The sequence below is a fragment of the Aptenodytes patagonicus genome, chromosome 15 (assembly GCF_965638725.1).
Source record: "Aptenodytes patagonicus chromosome 15, bAptPat1.pri.cur, whole genome shotgun sequence".
Classification (NCBI taxonomy): Eukaryota; Metazoa; Chordata; class Aves; order Sphenisciformes; family Spheniscidae; genus Aptenodytes; species Aptenodytes patagonicus.
The window spans coordinates 2632107-2652117 of NC_134963.1; the positions used below are offsets into that span (position 1 = coordinate 2632107).

General features: G+C 39.6%; 1 protein-coding gene across 2 annotated transcripts in view; it reads left to right on the forward strand.

The window, feature by feature from the left end:
• Window positions 1–19253, forward strand: part of GALNT9 (polypeptide N-acetylgalactosaminyltransferase 9) — a 227167-nt gene extending 207914 nt beyond the window's left edge. For both annotated transcript variants that reach the window (XM_076352635.1, XM_076352634.1), the window contains exons 9-11: window positions 1701–1796; window positions 9957–10124; window positions 10891–19253. In XM_076352635.1, coding sequence (XP_076208750.1) covers window positions 1701–1796; window positions 9957–10124; window positions 10891–11037 — 411 coding nt within the window. In that variant the 3' untranslated portion in view covers window positions 11038–19253. The remainder of the gene's footprint in view (window positions 1–1700; window positions 1797–9956; window positions 10125–10890) is intronic.
• Window positions 19254–20011: the final 758 nt, after the last annotated feature.

Here is a 20011-nt window from a genome sequence, read left to right on the forward strand (position 1 = left end):
TGAATCCAAAGGCAATATATTTTCACACAGGACAACTAAATGGACATTCTTGCTTTCTGTTCCATTTGATTGTCTTCATATAAAAATAAGTCAGGTGCTTCAGATATTGATACAAAGTGCAAGTTTTATTGCATAATATCACTTTGCATCCTAATAAAACTATCCCTGGCAGTAACTGAGGAAAGACGTTTAGTAAATTCAGTGGGAGCTGTTAGTCACTGTCAGCTCTGAGAGGCCGTTAACTGCAAAGAACATTGGCAGTACTGCCAATGTCGTGTCAATTATACCAAACGGTTTGCAAGCGGGGCTCTAAAAAGAAGTTTGTTTCTGTTGAGTGGTCGCATGAAGGTTCTTGAGTCAAACAGGAAGTTCAGTGATGCAAGTATCTAATTCATTAAAATTTATAATAAAACGGAGCCACACAAGCTATTTAGCTAGTATAAACTGGCATAGATCCCTTTCAGTCTTACATACCCATAATGAAAAAACTAGAGGCTTCATCCTAAATAACATCGTTCGTTATTAAATACCTTCTCTTCTGGTTATTTTCCTGGAGGAAAAGATGTCTGGATTTTAGCGAGTTTAAAGGAAAATAAATGTATTGAGTAGATGTGAAACAGATTGAAACAGTAGTAAAAAAATATTTCCTAGTGACTCAATTCACATTTTTAAAGCCATGTCATAAAGCTGTCTTCATCTTCTTTAGCCTTTATAGTACTCGAGTCATAAAATAAACCTCCTGAAATTTAACTGTTGGTGAGCCCCCTTATCCGATCCCTGTTATGCTCCTACACTATAATATGAAGGATTATTTACTGATTTTTCTGACACCTCATGCAGCAGCTGTTTCTCTATTATGGGGGTGGCCAGACAAATTGTTCACAGCCTAAACCAAAACTGACCTGTTGACTGTTTCAAAATGTCCATCTAAATAACCTCTTGATTAAGATACCTGTAAAATTTTCCTATGTCCAAAATACGTGTGTAATACTTCAGCCTGAAGAGAAAGGAAGGCCTGAAATTTCACAAGAGCTCCAGCCCAGTTTTATAGACTTGTAAACTTTCCTTGTCTGGGGAGGCACATGGATTTTTGACTTGGTTGGTTCTCTGAACCCCAACTTTAAATATCTTGGAAACCTTCCAACGCTGGTCATCGTTGCTGTATCCTTTCACAATAATGTGCTTTACATCCCTTCTGTACATAACCATATATTATATTCTCAATTCAAATAGAATTGTTTCATGTGCTTTTTTGGTTTTATATATGCAGTAGGAGCAAACAAAAGGGTGCCACATCCCATACCAATCCTGGGTAGTTCCTATGCTGTTTGATTTAAGTCACGTTCTCAACATATATGGTCAAAATTTATATTTACACAAGGGTAATTTGAAGCAAAATTTGGCCTGAGTTTCTTAAAGTGAATTTTACGGGGTTTTGATCCTTGAGTAATTGCTGAAATTATAACTCTGGCCCAAGCTCTGTAAAGACAGCAGGTTGCCCAAATAACGTCTTTTCCTGGAGCAAATTCACTATTGGCATCCTGTCATATCTGGAGAATAAGCATGTGTTTCTCAGAGAAGAATAGTTTTACATACTGGCTGTCTCAATCGCTGTAGTGCAGCTAAGGTTTAGCTAGATCGGACTTGCATCATACAGATCAATTTCTGATACAACTGTGTTCTTTCTGATCGGGTTATAGGTGCGTAACAGCAAAGCTAGTGGCTACTGCTTAGATCAGGGGGCCGAAGAGGATGACAAAGCAATCCTTTATCCGTGCCATGGAATGTCCTCTCAGGTAAATGGTTAAAATCCCATAATTAATGAGAAACCTTTAACTTAAAGAATTTTCAGAAGAAACAAAAAGTAATTTGGTGCATTTGAGTTGAGTTTGGCAGTATACTCCTGAGTTGCAAAGGAAAATAACTGGCTTTACTCCAGTCTTTTTGGGTGCCCTTTCCAGGGTTGTTCAGCGTGTGAATCTATACATTGAAGACGCCGGTAAGGAAAACAGAAGAATCATGATAATTTGTTTTAATAATGGAGCGATCCACTGAAGATTAATGAATTTAGACAGCTTGTTTGAGTGAGCGACTCTTCTCGTTTTGACTTTACTTATTCTAGGAATAGTACCTCTAAATTAACTGCTCATTGGTCCAATAGGCTCCTATGCAGAAATGATTTAGCAAGCTGCTGATGTGACTCCCCGAGTGGGCAAAAAGTTAAGCACATATTTAACATCAACTTCAAAGGGAATTAAGAATATCTTTTAATGCTTTTCTAAAATAGAAGATTTCTTTTTTGTCAGTCCCTGTGCATATTATTATTTTCTTACAGATGTCTGGAGATTTTAAAATGACATTTCTTCTTTCCATGCTTATAGTGATGTTACTTGTTTTTTAAATACACGTTGGATATTATTTAAATCCAGGACTTGAGCTTCGTCTGAAACATAATTTTAGTTTCTTTTGAAGTATCATCTGAATCAAAATGATGTTAATGAACATTCTCATGCGTAAATAAATTCTGACCTTATCACGGACTTAACAATTATCTGAAGTTGTCATACATATATTGATTTGGAGTCCTGGCTCCTACATCACTGTGGAGGCATATCAAGAGTCACAAAATATAAATATTGCCTATTGTGCTTAATTGCAAGCTGATGAAGAGTCATACCTTATTAAAGCAAAGTGAGATAGACAGTAATTCCTGCTGACAGAATGTCCACCTTTGGCAGGATCGTTATGGAACACTTGACTGACTCTTTCCTAGTAGAGGTGGAAGGAACAGCCTTTAAGTAAGGCAACAAAATAGTGTTGCCTAATTAGATGTAAATGAGCTTTTCAAGAAGACTCTAGTTAGAGATGTCAAGGCACTCAGAGAGAGTTCTTGCTCCATTCTAATTCTGACCAGAAAGTTGCAAATTTAAGTCCTTCCAGAAGGTCCCTTTGCAACATCTAATCTCCTATTCTCGTGCTAGCATTGAGAAGAATAATGAAATAAATAGTTCTGACTGTAGTTTATTTTGCAATTTAAGTCCTTAACCTACTTGTTTGCCTCCGTGACTCCTGTTTCATAGAATATGCTTTGAATTCCAGAAGAAGAAAATGCCTGAGGGCATAAGTTACTGTGAATTTATTTGAAAGGCAGTACAATGTGCCCAGCTTCCTCTGACTAGCTCTTGTAAATTTTGGGGCATAAAGTAGCTCACCTCTCAGCATCCAGCTCTGACTAATTTTTTCCATTAAGGAACAGGTCATTCTCCTTTTAGCAAGACGTAAATACGTTGCCTAGTAGATGCTGCCTTTTGAATTGAGGGCCCTAGACTAGACACTGGGCAGCTCTTCTCAGGTGCAAATAACAATAGACAAAGTATTTACTGCCCAAGAAGTTGAAGTTGGGTAGTAACCAGTTAAATCTCCCCTGGCTCGTTTCTGCTACAAGTCTTCAGTGTTCTGTCTACGTGAATTTTCTGGAAAAGCCTGAAAAGCTGTTTTTAGACTTTACATTACAGCCACAACCTAGAGCCCTTTGGTTACTAGCATTGTATAAATGTGTAGAAAGAGAAAGTCACTTTTCCCAAACCCTTAAAATCCAAAGCATCCCCTGTGTGTGAGAATTATAAAAGTATGGGAAAGGCAAAAAGTTAATCTACCAAATCATCCTGCAGCACTTTCCATTTCCTTTTTTTAAAAAAAAAAAAAAAAAAGAAAAAGGAAAATAGTTTTCATCCTGTAAGAAACACCAAGCAGAAGGCAGAGGTGCTGTTTTATCTAAGTTGAGTTTTTCACAGACAAGTGTGGGTTGGAGCCACTCAAATGCAGCCAAGTTAATTAATGATTACACAGCTGGAAAACTTCTATCATCTCACCACAATTTACAAAATCAATTCAGTATGAGAACCACAGCTGCACAAACCCTAATCAAGGATATTCAAGCACATAGCATGAAAGGTGTTGACAGCGAGCTTTTTAATATATTAAATAAACATTTTTAAAGCCCCTCTTCTAATCAGCCTGGGTGAGCATAGTTGTCTGTTATGTTTAGCTTTCAGTTTCTGACATTTTTCATCTCAAGCATAGGGCATAAAATACCCCTACTGAGTTGAGATTTGGGTTAGTTGTACCTGCCTACTGAATATAAATGAATATAAACATGGAACTCATTTTTACCAGTTAGGTTATCACTGGTGCTTGATGTGTCCTACTGGTGTGAAAGCCTCTTGCTATTCAGCTACAGTCTTGTTTGTTTTTCATACTCTTCAATTCTGACAAGCAAATTACCAGTGATTTTAGTATACACATGGTTCCACTGAAACCAACAGAAGTCAGTCAAGTGTTTAAAGAAAGCTGAGGTAGGAGTAAGATTACTGTTCATCTGTGATAAAATGTTCTTTTCTTCTACTTCTTACCCTTCAATTCCCCTTGCATGTTGCACACCTCCGAATGGTGTTGCCCTGCATTACCAGTGAAAAATAAAACCACTCCACCATTACTGCTCCATGAACAAAATGCCTTTCCCTATGTGTATTCTCAAGATCATTTTTTACCATGATAAATCACATCTTTTTGATGGCATCAGCTTTTAAATTTCTTTATTCAAACAGGGACAAGATCTTTTATGGATGCTCTGGAATGCATTTAGCCTGAGTTTACATCAATTTAGCTTAATGAATTTGAGTCAAGCTAAGTCAGTGTAAGCTAACAGTCAGGAATATCCAGACGAGGTTTTGCATCAATCTAAGTTGATTTCAAAACTCACTTTACAGAAAAGTAGTGTCATTTTTATGTGCGTTCATTAGATCTGCAGTTTGAATCTAATCCCTTTCAGTAAAAAAGGTTTGCAAATACTGCTGGGAGAGCAATAGAAACAGTCCGGGGCTAGAGAAAATTCAGAAACAAATATACTGGGGGTCTTGAACTGCCTTGCCTCTGTCTTGTACAATCACCTGTAAAGCCCATTAGTTCTACAGCACTGCGTAATACCCTTTTGTTGTAAAACAAATAAAAAAAAAAAAGGGGGTGGGTGGGTGATGGATGACACAACCCCCCCCAAAAGTGGAATGTGTTGTTCTAGAAGCTTCTTAGAATGGTTATAGGACACGTAGGTTTTGAACCATCTGAGAGCACTTATACAGCCTCAGTGGAAATATTCACTGTCTCAGAGTCTGTCTTGAATGCTGTGATGTGGAGCTGATTATGTGGTATATGAAAGAAGAGGAGAAGTTAATAAAATGGCATCCTGGGGTAGAAAGGCCCCGGTGAACAGCCTCCTTCTCCGCCCTCCCCTCTTCCCTTTCACACCGAGAGAAAGAGGCGGCACTGCAGCTGTGAAAGCGAGAACTCCCTCGGCATTGAGATCAAGCAGAAAGAAGGGAGATCTCAACGTTCGGATTCCTGGAGCTCGCAGCTACGCAAACCGATGGAATAAGAGGAGATGAAAGGCTTTACTTAAGCTGTTGCTCGGGGGCAGATATTTAACATTTTGCTCGGTAGAGCTATGGTTTTCCAGAGTTGCACTCTGGGTAGCAGATTGCTCAGAGCAGGCTGGATGAAAAGGTAGTTTCTTAAGTTGCAGGAAGTGGCGGGGGAGATTCTGTGACAAACCTGGAAGTTTGGTAACTGTTTCTCTTGTGATCCGTTTGTCTTACGGTGACAAGTATTCTGGAGATATAAGGTATTTCATACGCCTGTATAGCCCGCTGTTTCAATTTCTGTGTCAGCTTACAGCTCTCTCAACCTGCAGGGTTGAAGGATCATTAAATATTTCCTTTTGCTGGAGAACAGGAGCGAGAGAGGGGTTAAACTTAGTGTGGAAAGCTACCGGAGTCACCCCTGTAACTGTTTCCTACAAACAAGTGCCTGTTGTTATTTTGTGCTTTTTTCCACTTGACTGGAAACGAGCAGGAATTTTCAGTTAAAAGCTGGCATTTCCTTATCACATTGATGCTCCTGGAGGATCACCTTCCATAGGCAGCACCACTCACTATTTTTGAACCAGATATGGTGGCTTTGATAAACAGCCTTTGACATCTTTTCCATTCTGCTCAGATTTCTGAATGTTGAAGGGAAAAGTGTCCTGTGTTATCATAGGTACAGCAAATAGCATCAGGATTAGATCTTGGAGTATTTAATAGAGCACTTAGCTTCAGTGTGGTTTATGTGGATCCTTCAGCTCTTCTCAGATAAAAGAGAAAAACTGAGCGAAGGTCCATCCTCATGCGATGTGTAAAACTGTGTTTCTGTTCTGCAGCTTGCAATGGGAGTATGTGGATGCCTAAGGCTCTCAGCCCATCAAGACTTGCACAGACTTTTTTTTTTTAATGAATGGGATTGAATATTCCTTAATAAAGGAGACTGTCATTTGATTTTTGGCTGTCTGGCACTGGGAGTGGATTTGGCGTGATGTACCATGCCTACAGTTCTAATGCAGATTCAGAGGTTATTTCTTTTTTGGTATGCTAGTGGCACCTAAGATCAAATTCGAACACAGCGGATGTAATTTCCACTATTTCTTTGACTCTGTATCCCAGTTCCTGCTTTTTAGTCTACAGTAATAAGCAACTTATTTAAATGCTTATTTTATTTTCACAGTTTATGCTGTCTCTAGGAAGTTACGATACAAAGTCTTTGGAGGGAGATGTTATTAATCATATAGTAGTTCCTTGAACCTTAATTTCTGGTCTGATTTTGCAGAAGCAGGCACTAAAGCTTTACTATGTAATGTGGTCTGAACTGAGATAATTGTTTGTGGGTGTTTTTTTAGAATTTTATTTTATTATTTTAGGATAAACCTAAGTTTTTATGACTGTTGGAACTCTTGGCAGAAAGTACGGATTCAGGAAAATTAAGCCCATGATGTTCCATTTGTCTCATCATTGTATAGATATCAGTTTCCTGCACCGAGCCACCTCTGCCTCTGTTGAGCTGTCACACAACTGCCACTTTCAATAGTGGAGACAGTCTGTAATACAGTTAGTGTATCTTCCGCTTCTAAGACCTGAGCAGAAATGGTACTTTCTGCTTTGACAGGCTTCTGTATAACAATGTCTTTCCCAAACACATGGCTACCGCGACGCAGAGCACGTGCAATTCTGGCTGTTGAGAGTCTAAAGACAAAGAATATTTTAGACCATTTTAATATTGGTCCAGAAAATGCTGCTCATCTTAAACCACGGGGAAAATTGATCCTATATTACAGAGCAGGTAGCCCATTATATTATAAACAGTGTTTCTGATTATCTAGATAAGGCAAAGCCAACCAGGTTGCAGGGTGGTATTTTGGGACCTGGAGAGGTATAATAAAGACTGCAAGATGAACGCGTTTCCCAGTCAGTGTAAGTTTCAGCCATGCCTGCAGTCCATTTGAAATCTGCTGAGTACCCATTAGATATGAGAAGTGTGAAATACACAGACAGGTTTTACTTAAAAAAAAAAAAAAAAGTTTGGGTTTTTTTCCCCCCCTCCTTTACATGGGGAAAAAAGGAAGGTAATTTGTCCGAGCTGGCAGTCCATTCATATCTTGAATCACTTTGCTTGCTTGAGCTTCTTTTACATATGTCCCCAATACCCTTATAGTGAAAGGCAAAAAAAAAAAAAAAAAGTGTCTTGATTTAGTGTGTATAGACAGTGCCTTGACAATGACATTGTTCATACCAAGGAGAACCCTGATGTGGTTATCCCTCTGCCTTCTCTGATGTAGGCTCTGTTCTAACTCCGCGCTTCACATGGTTGCTCTGAACACAAGTGGCAGGTGGGAAAATGAACATATAGTTTGTCAAAGGGTACCTGGTCTGGGAGCAAGGAGACCATGCTCTTTTTACCACCAGCAAGATACGATTATTCGCAGCATGATTCTTCTGAGGTTAATAAGGATGGCTGTAGAAAGCTAGACTCTAATTTGAGGTTTTTTGATTGACTCTTAGTGATATCTCATGCACTGGCTAGTAGCATCCAATAAATGGCAGGCACTTCTGACCTTCCTTCCCTTTCTTGTTAAGTAATTTCAGCCATGTAACAGCAATAAGACCAGACAGGCAGTGAATTTCCTGGGTGATAATTGCATTTCTTCAGTGGCTCAGCTCTTCACCCTGCAGCATCCTGCCTCACAGCATATAAACCATGTAGCTGACTCCATTTTGCAGTCTTTTGGCACCTGCGTGCTGCGCTTGAGTACTTCTAGGGTAAGAAGGGCAAAATGTTCTGCTGGTGTAATGACTCTGGATTTAAACACAGAAGAAGTGAGAAGTAGATACGTCTGATTTGATATATTGACCTGCTGCTAAATTAACATCGTGCATTTTCCCTTTAATGTGCTTTGAAATCTCCCTCAATAGGCTCTCCCTCAACTATCTAGAAAGTAGCAGTAATTAAGGGGATTACCTATTAATTTTTGCAAATTATAAATGAGGACTCCATTGCTATCATAGTTATCTCAGTGCAATGTGATAGAGAGTGACTGACAGAGCCCCTTTTCCCTCTAAATGAGCATCCTAAAACCACCCTTAAGGCTTTGAGGCTTTATTAGAATACAGATTGAAACAAATTGTAGTAGAGAAAAATCAGATCTGGAAGAGGCAGAATAAAGGCTTTGAAATCAGCCTTCCTTCATCAAGATTGTGTTCTTCGGGCCTGCTGTCATCCAGCAGTTCTTCAGTGGCTTCTTGGGTTGCAAGAAACTTTTCAAGGTCCCCAATGTGTCCCTAGGAAAAGCTTTTTTTTCCCCTCCAGTGCCTTGAGATGTGGGTTTATGTCTGCTGCCTGCTCTCCCAGGAGTCTGCAGGCTCCGCGCTGGCCGTGTCCCTTCCCACGCATGCTGTGCGGGAGGTTGTGCCGTCCCAGCGAGCTCACAGTGCTCAGGGAAGGAGCAGCGTCACCCTCCCCTCTGACCCAAAACGTAGCAGCGTGAGAAGGCAAACGAGCGGCCACCCTCTGCTTACAGAAAAAGCCTGCTGTGAACACAGCAGAACAGTTCTCTTCCATCACATATTTGTGTTGTGACAATTAGTCCTGATCAGCAAGAGCCATCTACAGATATTCTTTATGTCTTTAAGTATTTTCCCTTGGTCCAATATTAATGTAATAAAATATATTCTGGCACACTAAGATTACAAGAGACTGGGTTTTTTTACCTCACCTTCTACATACGGATTATTTTTCCTTGAGGGCCGTTTTACTGTGAATGCTTGAGGCAAGTGAAATCATCACTTAGAATAGAAGAAAGGTTAAAAAAAAAAAATCACACTCCTGTAAAAATTAACATGAATGATTGTGCCTGCTTAAGTTTTTTTTATTAAAAAACCCCTCTAAAATAATAAATGGCCTTCACCTGAAGCCTCTAATTACCACCAGTAGCATTTACCACATCACTAAATTGCAGAACAGTTAAGCCTCACACAAATCAGGGTGTGATTCTTTATTATGTAGGCCTGAAGCATACGTTAGAAAATTTGCTGCTATTTCCCTCGTGATTTCTTTTTTCCTCTCATATTTTTGGATACTGGTTGCATGGTTGGATTTTTTTCAGTAACATTTATTTACAAAGACTAATTAGACTTGTTGCTATCAATAGCCTCTAACAGAGCTCTTAAGAACAAAGTGCATGGCAAATTGACATTGTGCCCTTGTTAAATCAACTTCTGCTGAGTGGGTGTGTTTTACATACTGATTACTTCACTTTCTTGATTGCCCTTTTGCAGTGAAACAGAAGGTGTGAAAGAAGGGAATATTGTGTCCTAGGAGAGACCCTGTATTGGTAAAACAAGTTTCCCAAGCTTTGCCCTTCAGCAGCAGCGTGTGCCAGACCGGGAAGGTCCCAACACGCAGCAGGACAGAGGACTCCTCAGCGGCGCTTGGGGCAGAAGCCAGCAGGGAAGGCAGCTGCGGGTCGGCTGTGTGTCCCGTCGCTGGGGTCCCTGGGGCTGCGGTTAAAGCCTTCCCTCTCCCTTCTTCCCCAGCTTGTCCGCTACAGCTCAGAAGGCGTCCTGCAGCTGGGGCCGCTGGGCTCCACGGCCTTTCTGCCCGACTCCAAATGCCTCGTTGACGACGGGAAGGGCAGGACACCGACTCTGAAGAAGTGCGAAGATGTCCTGAGGCCCGCACAGAGGTTCTGGGATTTCACACAGGTACGGAAGAGCTCGGGGAGCCTTGCAGAGATAAACCGGAGAGGAACGCAGCTCTAGAGGATATTTAATGAAAAACAAGGAGGTCTTTAGAGGACTATTCTAGGAATCCCCCCTTATACCTTCTAGAAATAGTCAGATATGTTTTCCATAGGTCATGTGCTATCCAGGAATTTTCGTATATTATTAACTAGGAATTTTGGGGTATGCTCTCTGGGAATTTTTAGTTATACTTTCTGGAACCTTTCTTGGAATATTCTCAATTCCTGTAGTGATTGTCAAGAACATACTTGTAATTTTTTTTGGTGTCTAGGAATTTTTGTTTATAGAACTCTTCTAGGATTTTTTTAGCATCTTTCTAGGAATTTTAGATCTAGAGCTTTCAAATAATTTTTAGGACTTTCAAAGGCATTCTTACAGTTTCTGGGATTTCCTATATCTTGGGGTCTGTAGGGATTCTCTAGTGCTTTTTAGAGATTTTCTAGTGATTTCTGGGGAATTTTCTAGCAATTCCTAAATCTAGAATTATCAAGGATTCATTTTGGCACTTTATATGGATTACCTAGCTTCTCCTAGGAATTTCTAGCACTTTCTAGGGACTTTTATCACTTGATATATACAGAACTTTCCAGGCATTTTATAGTGCTTTCTAGCGATTCACAGATCTAGCACTATTTTTCTTCTAGCCTTTTCACCTTTTCTTTTCCTTCTTCTAATCCTTCTTTTCTTTTTTTTTTTTGTTTTTTTTTTGTTTTTCCATTTTTCTCAGAATGGTCCAATCATCAGCAGAGACACCGGCCGTTGTCTAGAAGTGGAAATGTCAAAGGATGCCAATTTTGGGCTCCGATTAGTCGTACAAAGGTGCTCGGGGCAAAAATGGATGATTAGAAACTGGATAAAGCATGGCCGACACTGACTGCTGGGGCTGAGAAGCTGCCTCTCCTGCCGTTGTCCATTGCTCAGTGTGCCATATCTTGCAAGGCATTTGTCTTAAAGCAAATTAGTTTGAACAGGACTTGGCTCTCAAGAGTCCTTCACAGTTGGGCATTCAAAGGCAAAAAAGAAGAAGAAGAAGAAGAAAAGCAGACACATACATGCCCTATTTGACTCTTCCTCGCTCCGGTAGATGACCTGGGAAGCTTAACATGAGTTTTCTGTTGATTTGGAAATCTTGTGAAGATCAGAACAGAACAGAAAAGTGGGTTCCTTAAGCTCTCCTAGAGGAATTGAGACAGATGTTTCTATGATGAGTTGAAAGGAGAGATCTCAATACTGCCTCATAAAGAGAGTTCTCTGATGGGTAGCTTTTTAGCTTTAAGTTATTGACTGGTGCACAACTCCTATGGTGAATAATCATGTGCCTTTTTTATTGTACTTCATATAAAAGGGGACTGGAAAAATCCTACCTTTTCAGCATGTCCAGTTCATTGTACTAAACAAGATCTGTAAATAACACTGGAAATATAATATAATATATGATAAATTTCAAGGTTGATTGTTTAGGAGTCTCTATTTCTAGAAAGAGACTGTTCCACAAATGTTTACAGGTGGTTCTCAACCTTCAAGCTGCTAAAAAGCAGCATTTTAGAGACCTCTTCTAGTTAGACACAGGTAAATGTTGAATAGGTAAAATAGCCAGACGCTCCATTATATTGCTACATTTTACATTTCTTGACTGTAAAGGCATCACAATATAGCACTTGCATATTTAACTCTTTCGAGGCAGTAAACGTCCTAGTAGATGGATGAAGTTCTAGAGGTCTCGGTTGGCCCACAAGCCCTGAGTACATAAGAGCAAGGCTCCCACCCTGCAGTGCTGTACGTGCAGGTGCACTGTTGTGTTGTTCCAAAAACCGCCTGGAAGCTGGATACTCGTTACTTCTGAAAATAAGTTGACTGAGTCAGGTGCCATCTGTGGAATTTAACAGCTTGAATCTTCCATTTTGTCACCCATCCTGTGAAAATGTCAAATGTGAGCAAATACGCTTTGTGAGCACTGTCTAGACAAATTTCCTGAACAAACCAACAAAGTCTTTTCAGTATTTGAAAAACAAACAAAAACCTAGTGATAAGAGGGCAAATTAGAGCAAGAAAGAACTAGGCAGTATATATAAGTACTGTTACTCTGAAATATAAATATTTTACTGTAGTTGACCTGTTGACAGCATCTTTGTGAACCTGAATTTAATAATGTATCCCGTGGTTCATGCAGCATCCGCGCACAGATAGCCAGAGCAATGACAAGGCCGTATCCAAAAGGCTGTCAGAGCTGATGACCGCTGTCAACGTCAGCAGGCTTGGATGCGGGTCCATGGCAGACAGCTTTTCGTTACAGAAGATTCGATCACACTGAAGGAGAGACAAAGATGGTATCTGTTAACTTCACTGTTTAATATTTTATAGTAATTTAAAAAAAAAAAATTGTTTTGTTTTACTGAGCCAGGAAAATAGGTAATTGCAGACACTGTGGTACTGAGTCTTGGTGATCTGTTTCTTGAAGAGCTTTTGCGATTCCTATTTCAAGGCATGCTGAACAAAATAAAATGGAAACAAAGTTAATTTTTCAAGGGCATGATATGTAATAAAATACTTACTTTTAACATGCAAAATCCATCAGTTCTTGTCAACTCATGGTTGGTATCCAGAGAGCATATCACTATATTTTGCCCCAATTTTAGTTTTGAAACAGAGTGTGCCAAGATGTAATACAAAGCCAATTCTCCTGGAGTTTATTTGTGGCTAATAGCTGATCTTTATGTCACGTGGATCAGGTTACGCATGAATATATACAAAAGAATAATTATGGGTGAGATTCTAAATATAAAAATGATTAAAATTCCGTGTTTATGGTTAGTTGAAAATGACCTCTTGAACAGTGTAATAAGACCTGCAGGGAGAGGTAGCATCTTTAAAAAAGCAAGCAATGCAGTAAAAAATCAAAGACAAGCTCAGTATGCAAGCCTTCCTGCAGGTCTGAAACAGTTGGGAAGCTTCGGGCTAAATATAGATTGGGAACAGTTGCCCTGCATTTAACCTCCTTATGTTAACCTGTTAGACAATTTAAAAGGATAGCTGCCATCTACGGAGCAGGTGTTGAACGCTTTGTACAGGAGTTCTATTTGTAAGTGACTCTTCATCTTCTCTCCAGATACAATTTAAAAGGGAGAAATCGTATGAAAGCTGTATTCGTTTACTCTGATGGAGTTTTACTCCTTGAAATATTTGGCCGAGGGAGGTGAGAACGCAAAAGAAGGGAAAGACAGTTTTACCAGGTGAGCCTTTTGGGGAGTAAAGTCACAGGTCATTCACACCATGTGTAGCCTTTCCAATTAATAAGTGCTAACTACTTTATATGAAGATGGCTGGAAGTTGAAAGTAATTATATATCAGTGTGACTACTAAATGCTTAACTACTAAAAGTAGAAGTTACTGTACTCAACAGAATCTAATATGCCACGTGCTTTTTTTTTTTTTTTTTGCCCTTTTTTTCTTTTTTTCCCTTGTCTTGAATTGCCAAGCTACCCTTGATTCTTGGTTAGCAATGGGGCAGCAAGCCTTTCAAACCCCGGGTAAATGAAAAAGGAAGGCTGAACATTTGGAGGAATACCAGGTTTTAAATTTACTGTCCCAAAAGGAGTGTTGCATTTGCGGTTTAGGAGGTTTGAAGCTGAGAAGCCCAGATAGATCTTCGTTTACTGGCAAAGATTTCAAGCAAGTGTGACAACCCTTCACTATGACACCACCGTAATGAACGTGAATTGCTCGTCCTCGGAATTTTGCTACTGCACGTTTTCAGTGCCCAGTGCAAAGCACTTGCATGTGGCCACACGGTCTAACTGAGGGTGGTCAGTCCTGGCAAGCCTTGAGTGCGGAGGCCACAGGCTGCAGAAGGCTTGCAAGAACCAGACTTTCAGTATAAGAAGGAAAGCAGATTCCTGTGACAGTTAAATGGCTCTGAGATTTACAGAATAATATAAGAGAATTCAAATAACTCTTAAAGGTAGAGTTGGTATTTTCTGTGATTGTAATTTTTTAAAAATTTACTGAAACAATTTCTTATATTTGAAAACACATCTGCTGGATTATTTTTACTTTAGTCTTTATCTGTATGAACCACTGCTTTGGCTGTGGTATTAACATGGTGACTCTGCATGTGAAAAGGTCTTAAATATTCTCTCATAAAAGGAATAATAATAATAATAAAAAGCCTTGAGAGTATTATCTGTTTTAACCAAAGTCTGTGGGTTTCTTGTCAGTATTTCACCCCTTAGTATAATCTGAAGTCCTGCTTAATGTTGTTTCAAATTTTCAGTCTTGTTTCCCACAGTGCAGCAGTCCAGGTATTATGAAGAGTATTTAATATAGGGTAATATGCCTTGTAGAGAAAATTCAGATCAAAATCTTCAATTGCTATTTTGTTTGATTTGGGAGATTATAGAGTTAAATACTAGATCCTAGGACAGAAGAATAGAAGGTGAGAAAGAACAAGTCTAGTACACTGCTGTCAAAGGCAAACCAGTAAAAAAATACTTTTGTAAGCATGTCAAGATCCCTAAAAATCAGTTTGAGTCCTGTGGGGAAAAAAAGTCCTTTCTCCTTTCAGAGCTATAAACTGTTTTCCAAGCTGAATTTAGTCTTGGCTTGATTAAAGCCATTTGTTCCTCAGCCAAAATGGTCCTCCAGCTTTAATTGGCTCACTGGTTCCTGAGGCATGCTAACCTCCGGTGGAAAGCAACTAAGAGAAAGAAGAGCTAAAAAAGGTGGTGTTGAAGGACCCAATGGATTCCCCTGCAATTACATAAAGATCTGTATTGTCCTCATCCATGAGGCAGGACAACTCTTCAGGACTGTCCCACAACCAAAAAGCTAAACTCTGGTTCCATAGAAGTGATCTAAGGCAAAAATATGGAAACAAACAACAGTTACTCATACATATTCTGAAAGTGTTGAACTATCTATCTCATTTCAATGAGTAATTTGGGGCTTGGCGTGTCTGAAGATCAGGCCTTCGCAGTCCTTTGGAAACTGTTTACGTTTCTTTTCATCAGCCTGCTCCTTTTTAAAAACTGTGGTCTTGTAGATGAAAACCTCACTTGCCGTGTGACAAGGGGTGTAATCTATCTGACATAGGACAGCTGCAATTTTAAGTACTTAAGCCAGAGCTAATAAGATTTAATGAAATAGCACCAGTCCTAATCTGTTCTTTAGATCAATTACACAGCATGTAATTCCTTCGGTATCCAGTATTCATTTGAAATGGTTCATTAACAGCCATACTAAAGCACATTACGGCCTGTTTCGGGACCCAGTGAGTTGGGTTGCAAGAACAACTTTAATAGAAGTTGGAGTTCAGAAGGTGTTTGGCATATTATTGTTCAGTTAGGCACCAAATACCTTTGTGTTTTTCATGAAAGGCTTTGGGAGGAAGAACAACTGTCAGAATTCGCTTAATTGAAAATGTTTCTAGCAATGATGTTCCATTTTTGACTGCTATGTTGACTGCCTGCTTCTTACTGCTAATCAAAGTCGATTGTGAGTTCATGCCACAGATAAAAGATGGTATTGCAAATTAGAGGAACTAGCTAACAAGATGGATAGAAACCAAGGAATCATCAGGTCTTCACATGTCTCTAGATCTGGATGCCACCAAAGTAAACTTAATATTATGTTATCTCTGGAAAGAATCCCAACCTTAACACATTTTTGTATTGCTTCCTCAGGAATACCTACCTAGTCAAGAGACCACTGTAGCGTGTACCTCTAAATCTTATTTTTGCAGATACAATTTGATTTTGTGTGTGTGACATTAGCGGACTTAAGGTGAGAGCTGTAATTACTGAACGCATAGAAAATACAGTAATTGGCACCATGATCTACTGGAGTATGTGCATCATGCATTTATAGCTTCCTGTGTGGTAACAAAGGTTATTCTTGAAATACGAATGCACTGAGTGAGTTCTGCTAGAGATGGAGTCTGCTTACCGAGTCAACTAAGGGAGCGCAAGGAGTAAACACTGAAATTATATAGTTAATAATTCTCAGTGAATTTGGCACAAAGCACATCAATATTTACATCTTCTAAAAAACGTAATGAATTAGCTTCAGGTTCTCTCTCAAAAATCTCCCTATTTTACTCTGATAACTGTTAAAAATACCTTGTCCCAATAAAGATCTGGGATGCTTATGCCATATGAAGACTTTAGTTGTGTCTTTACAATGCCCCAGCCACCATGGGCATTAGAGAAAGAGATTTACAGTGACCTCTTTAGTACATTGTAATGGATTTTAGAACGGTTTCACAAAATACATTGACTTATATTACAAAAGTGTTAATGATATGTAACTAAAGGTATTGAGTTCATGGGTTGCCCTACATAAAAACAGCGTTTTCTTTGGCCAAGAATATTTACTTATAAATACCCCAGTGAAGCGATATATGGCAACCTGACTTTGAATTTCTGAATCAAGAACATTCTTCAAAGACGTACAGAAGCACTTATTACTTTTCACAAGGTTACAGTTTTCTATTGGCCATCAACAAGTATTGCCCAGTTTTCAAACTCTTTGTACTAAGTTTAATTTAAAAAAATAATGCAGCAAGTGGAAGGCAAGTTGTGACTGCAAATAATTTTTCATTATGTGGCGCATCATCAAATCAATTTGTATTTACACTTGAAAAGTTAATAAATTACTATGCATCTTACTGCTGACATGAGCTGCATTTTTTTATTATTGTACATTTAGACACCTTGTATTTAAAATTCAAAATTGTCACAAACTAAAACTAGAAAAGCAAAGTATACATGCATTTGAAAAATTAAATTGCACATAATCTGTTCTGAAAGGTAGTTGGCCCATTTTTGAGATGAGCACATCCCACTTTGCAGCAGATGATTGCAAGCTGTTCTAAAGGGGACGAGCTCTGTGCGTGTCAGAGGAGACGCACCACCACACACCCATTGGAGACTTGGCCCCTGAGCGTGCACATCCACAACTAGACTGACAACCGTACGGATTACGATTGCATTGTGACTGTCAGACCTGCGGGAAGGCTTACCTTGCCGTCCCAGTACAAAGACGTACTAGAGTGATGCTCGCAGGTACCAATCCACACAGCAATACAAGCTCTGTTCTTGTACGGTCCCGTGGGACTAGTAAGTGCTCCACAAGAAGCATTCAAACATAGATTAAAAATTCCCCATAAAAAAATTCTGACCTTGCAATCACCATTCCTGGAATCATTGAACCATGGGGAAAAAAATGCTATCGAATGACAGACAGGAAGCTGATGAAGAAAGTGTTCTCTTTCTAGGAGTTTTGCATTGGAGCTATGTTTTAGCAATTCAGATGTGTAAGAGCACAATTGATCTGTCATTGAGGTGTTACTGTTCTAAAGAACGCTCCCGCAACCAAAGAAACAGAACAGCTTATACTTCCCAAATTGCCTAGTTAATACAAAGGACTGAAGGATATCCCACACCCTGTGACCTGACCTATACCAATAGAGAGGCCAGATTTGCAGAAGATGTAAAATGTCATTGCTCCGCTGCAGCCAAGGAAGCTGTGGGAACTATAGTAATTTATACCATCTACAGACCTGGTCTGTTGCAACTGATGATATTGCTATTGACTAGATTTTTTTTTTCTGCTTCCAAAGTCATTTTTACCTGCACAAAGGCAATAGAAAGGGGATACAAAGTGCTTATGCACTCCCTTCTATACTGTCATACTTCTACCAGAAGTCTACGCAGCCCAGCACCTCATCATTGAAAACAGTCAATAATTGATGTTTAGAAGAATGAAATAGGAGACAGGGAAAACGTAGAATGATCCTTTCATCATGTCTCTCTCCCTAATTTCAAAAGGTAAGGAATTCCCAAGCCAGAGGCTGTACGCACCAACCCAACCATGAGATTTAACAACTACCGCGGGCCTGTATGTACCTGATCCACTTACACTTCTGGATGTCACAACATCCTGTTGTAGTAAATAGCACAATTGCTGCCAGTCAGTATCTTTGCTTTTCATTCCATAGGATGCCCTGTAGTTCTCTTATGGTAAAAAACTGTGAATAACTGCTGCCAACTCTTTTTTAACACCCTTCTTAGTTTGACCTCTGTCATCCTCTTTTAAAATATATTTCAGAACCGACTAAGTGTCATGCTTTTTTTGTATCGCTAGCAAACGACTTCGTAAAAGCGCAAGCAGATGCTCTGTGTCATGTATTGGATTGGGTGATAGCACGGTGAGAACTGATCGGGTTCTTGAACTGCTCAGCAATATAAAACATACATTACTGGTTTTAACATTGATTTTGGATCTCAGCCAGGCTGTTTCTCCTCTGTTAGTGTGTATGCACAAAGTTTGCAACCTGCGATCAAAGAGCACAGAGCATCTGAGAAAGGATCTGACGCCTTCTTTCACTCCGCTAGAAAGAACTCCTTGCCCTGCTCCTCCTGCTAGGAGGAGGCCGTAGGGCCCACCCATGGGTTACGGTTGTGTGACTGGACTGGGACATGCTTCCGTGTTCCTGACTCTCTTGCACACCTCTGGTTCAGTTGAATTAACTGGGTGAGACCTGAGTGCACAAGCTTTCTCCTTCCTGATTTCTACAAGGACAGTGGCTGCCTAAGTCGAAGAGCAGCTGTTAAGCGATTCCCTGATTTAGTAGGGTTGGCTGCAGTCTTCAGGTGGGCAACAATACAGCCAGCCTCAGAAGGAATAGCCTGACACAGCCTTGGCAAATTGAGCTCCGTCTCCAGGATCAGTCTTTTTTACAGTGAGGCATTTCTTTGTAAATCCACACTGAGGACTCTGTGTAGAAACACTGCTCTGTTGCTAGCCGAGGTATTCTGTGGACTTAATTTCCTATTATAATCAAGCCAGCATTTCTTGGAAGGAGAAATGTCACCTTTAAAGGTATCATATGCTTGCTAGAATGAATGTTCTGTGAATAATATCCAGCAAAATTAGGTTCATGTAAATATTTTGTCAGCAGTTCTGCATCTGACAACATTTGTACTGCAGAAGTTATCCTAAGTCTCAGATTTTTCACTGTGAAGAATGTGTATCATGAATGTAGCCACCCCTCTTCTTTTTTTGATCAATAAATCTTCATGAATCAACTGTGAATCATGAATATGTGCCTGTAACTGAGCGCTAAGTAGCAGTGATAATGATTTTTCAGCCTATACATTGCTGGATCATTGTTTTGTTTTGTTTTGGCTATCTGTTGTTACTGTAATGTAGTTGAGCACCTGTATTAGTTAGACTTGCCTTTGCATCCTGACTGGTTATCTGGAATTCAAAACAAGAGAATGAGGACTGAGGTATTTTCCTGTCTGTAATGCTGAGGTAAAAGCAAACAAACAAACAAACAAAACTCTCTCTGTGCTAGAATTTAGGAAACATTCCTAACCTGTGAACAAATCCAAGAACTTATTTCAGTGCCTAAAACCAACTATAATCCTAAGCACCAGCAAACAAAACTCAGCTCTTTTCATGCAAATTTAGAGCAACATTTTTCTGGACTGCATTCTTCTTATCATAAGCTCACCTTTACTGCTTAACCGTATTCTCTGACTTTCCTTTTAGGCTGTTCTCAACCTTCTTCTATCATCTTATTTCCCTAATGTAATTGTGTAACTTATTTTCAGGTATGCTACTAACATAGATGACCTGCATTGGAAAAAGGAGCCTTCTAACTAACAAAAATAATTGTGTCATTTACAGAACTTAGGGGTAAAGATGTGACCAGCGAAGTGCTGTGACCGTGTGTACAATTTTTAAGAGTCTACTATTTGTTTTAGAAAAGCCAAGCAGAACTTCCTAATGGCCTTTATCTTGCTGACAATGGAGGCTGTAACGTGACTCCTTGGGTGGGCCCAGCT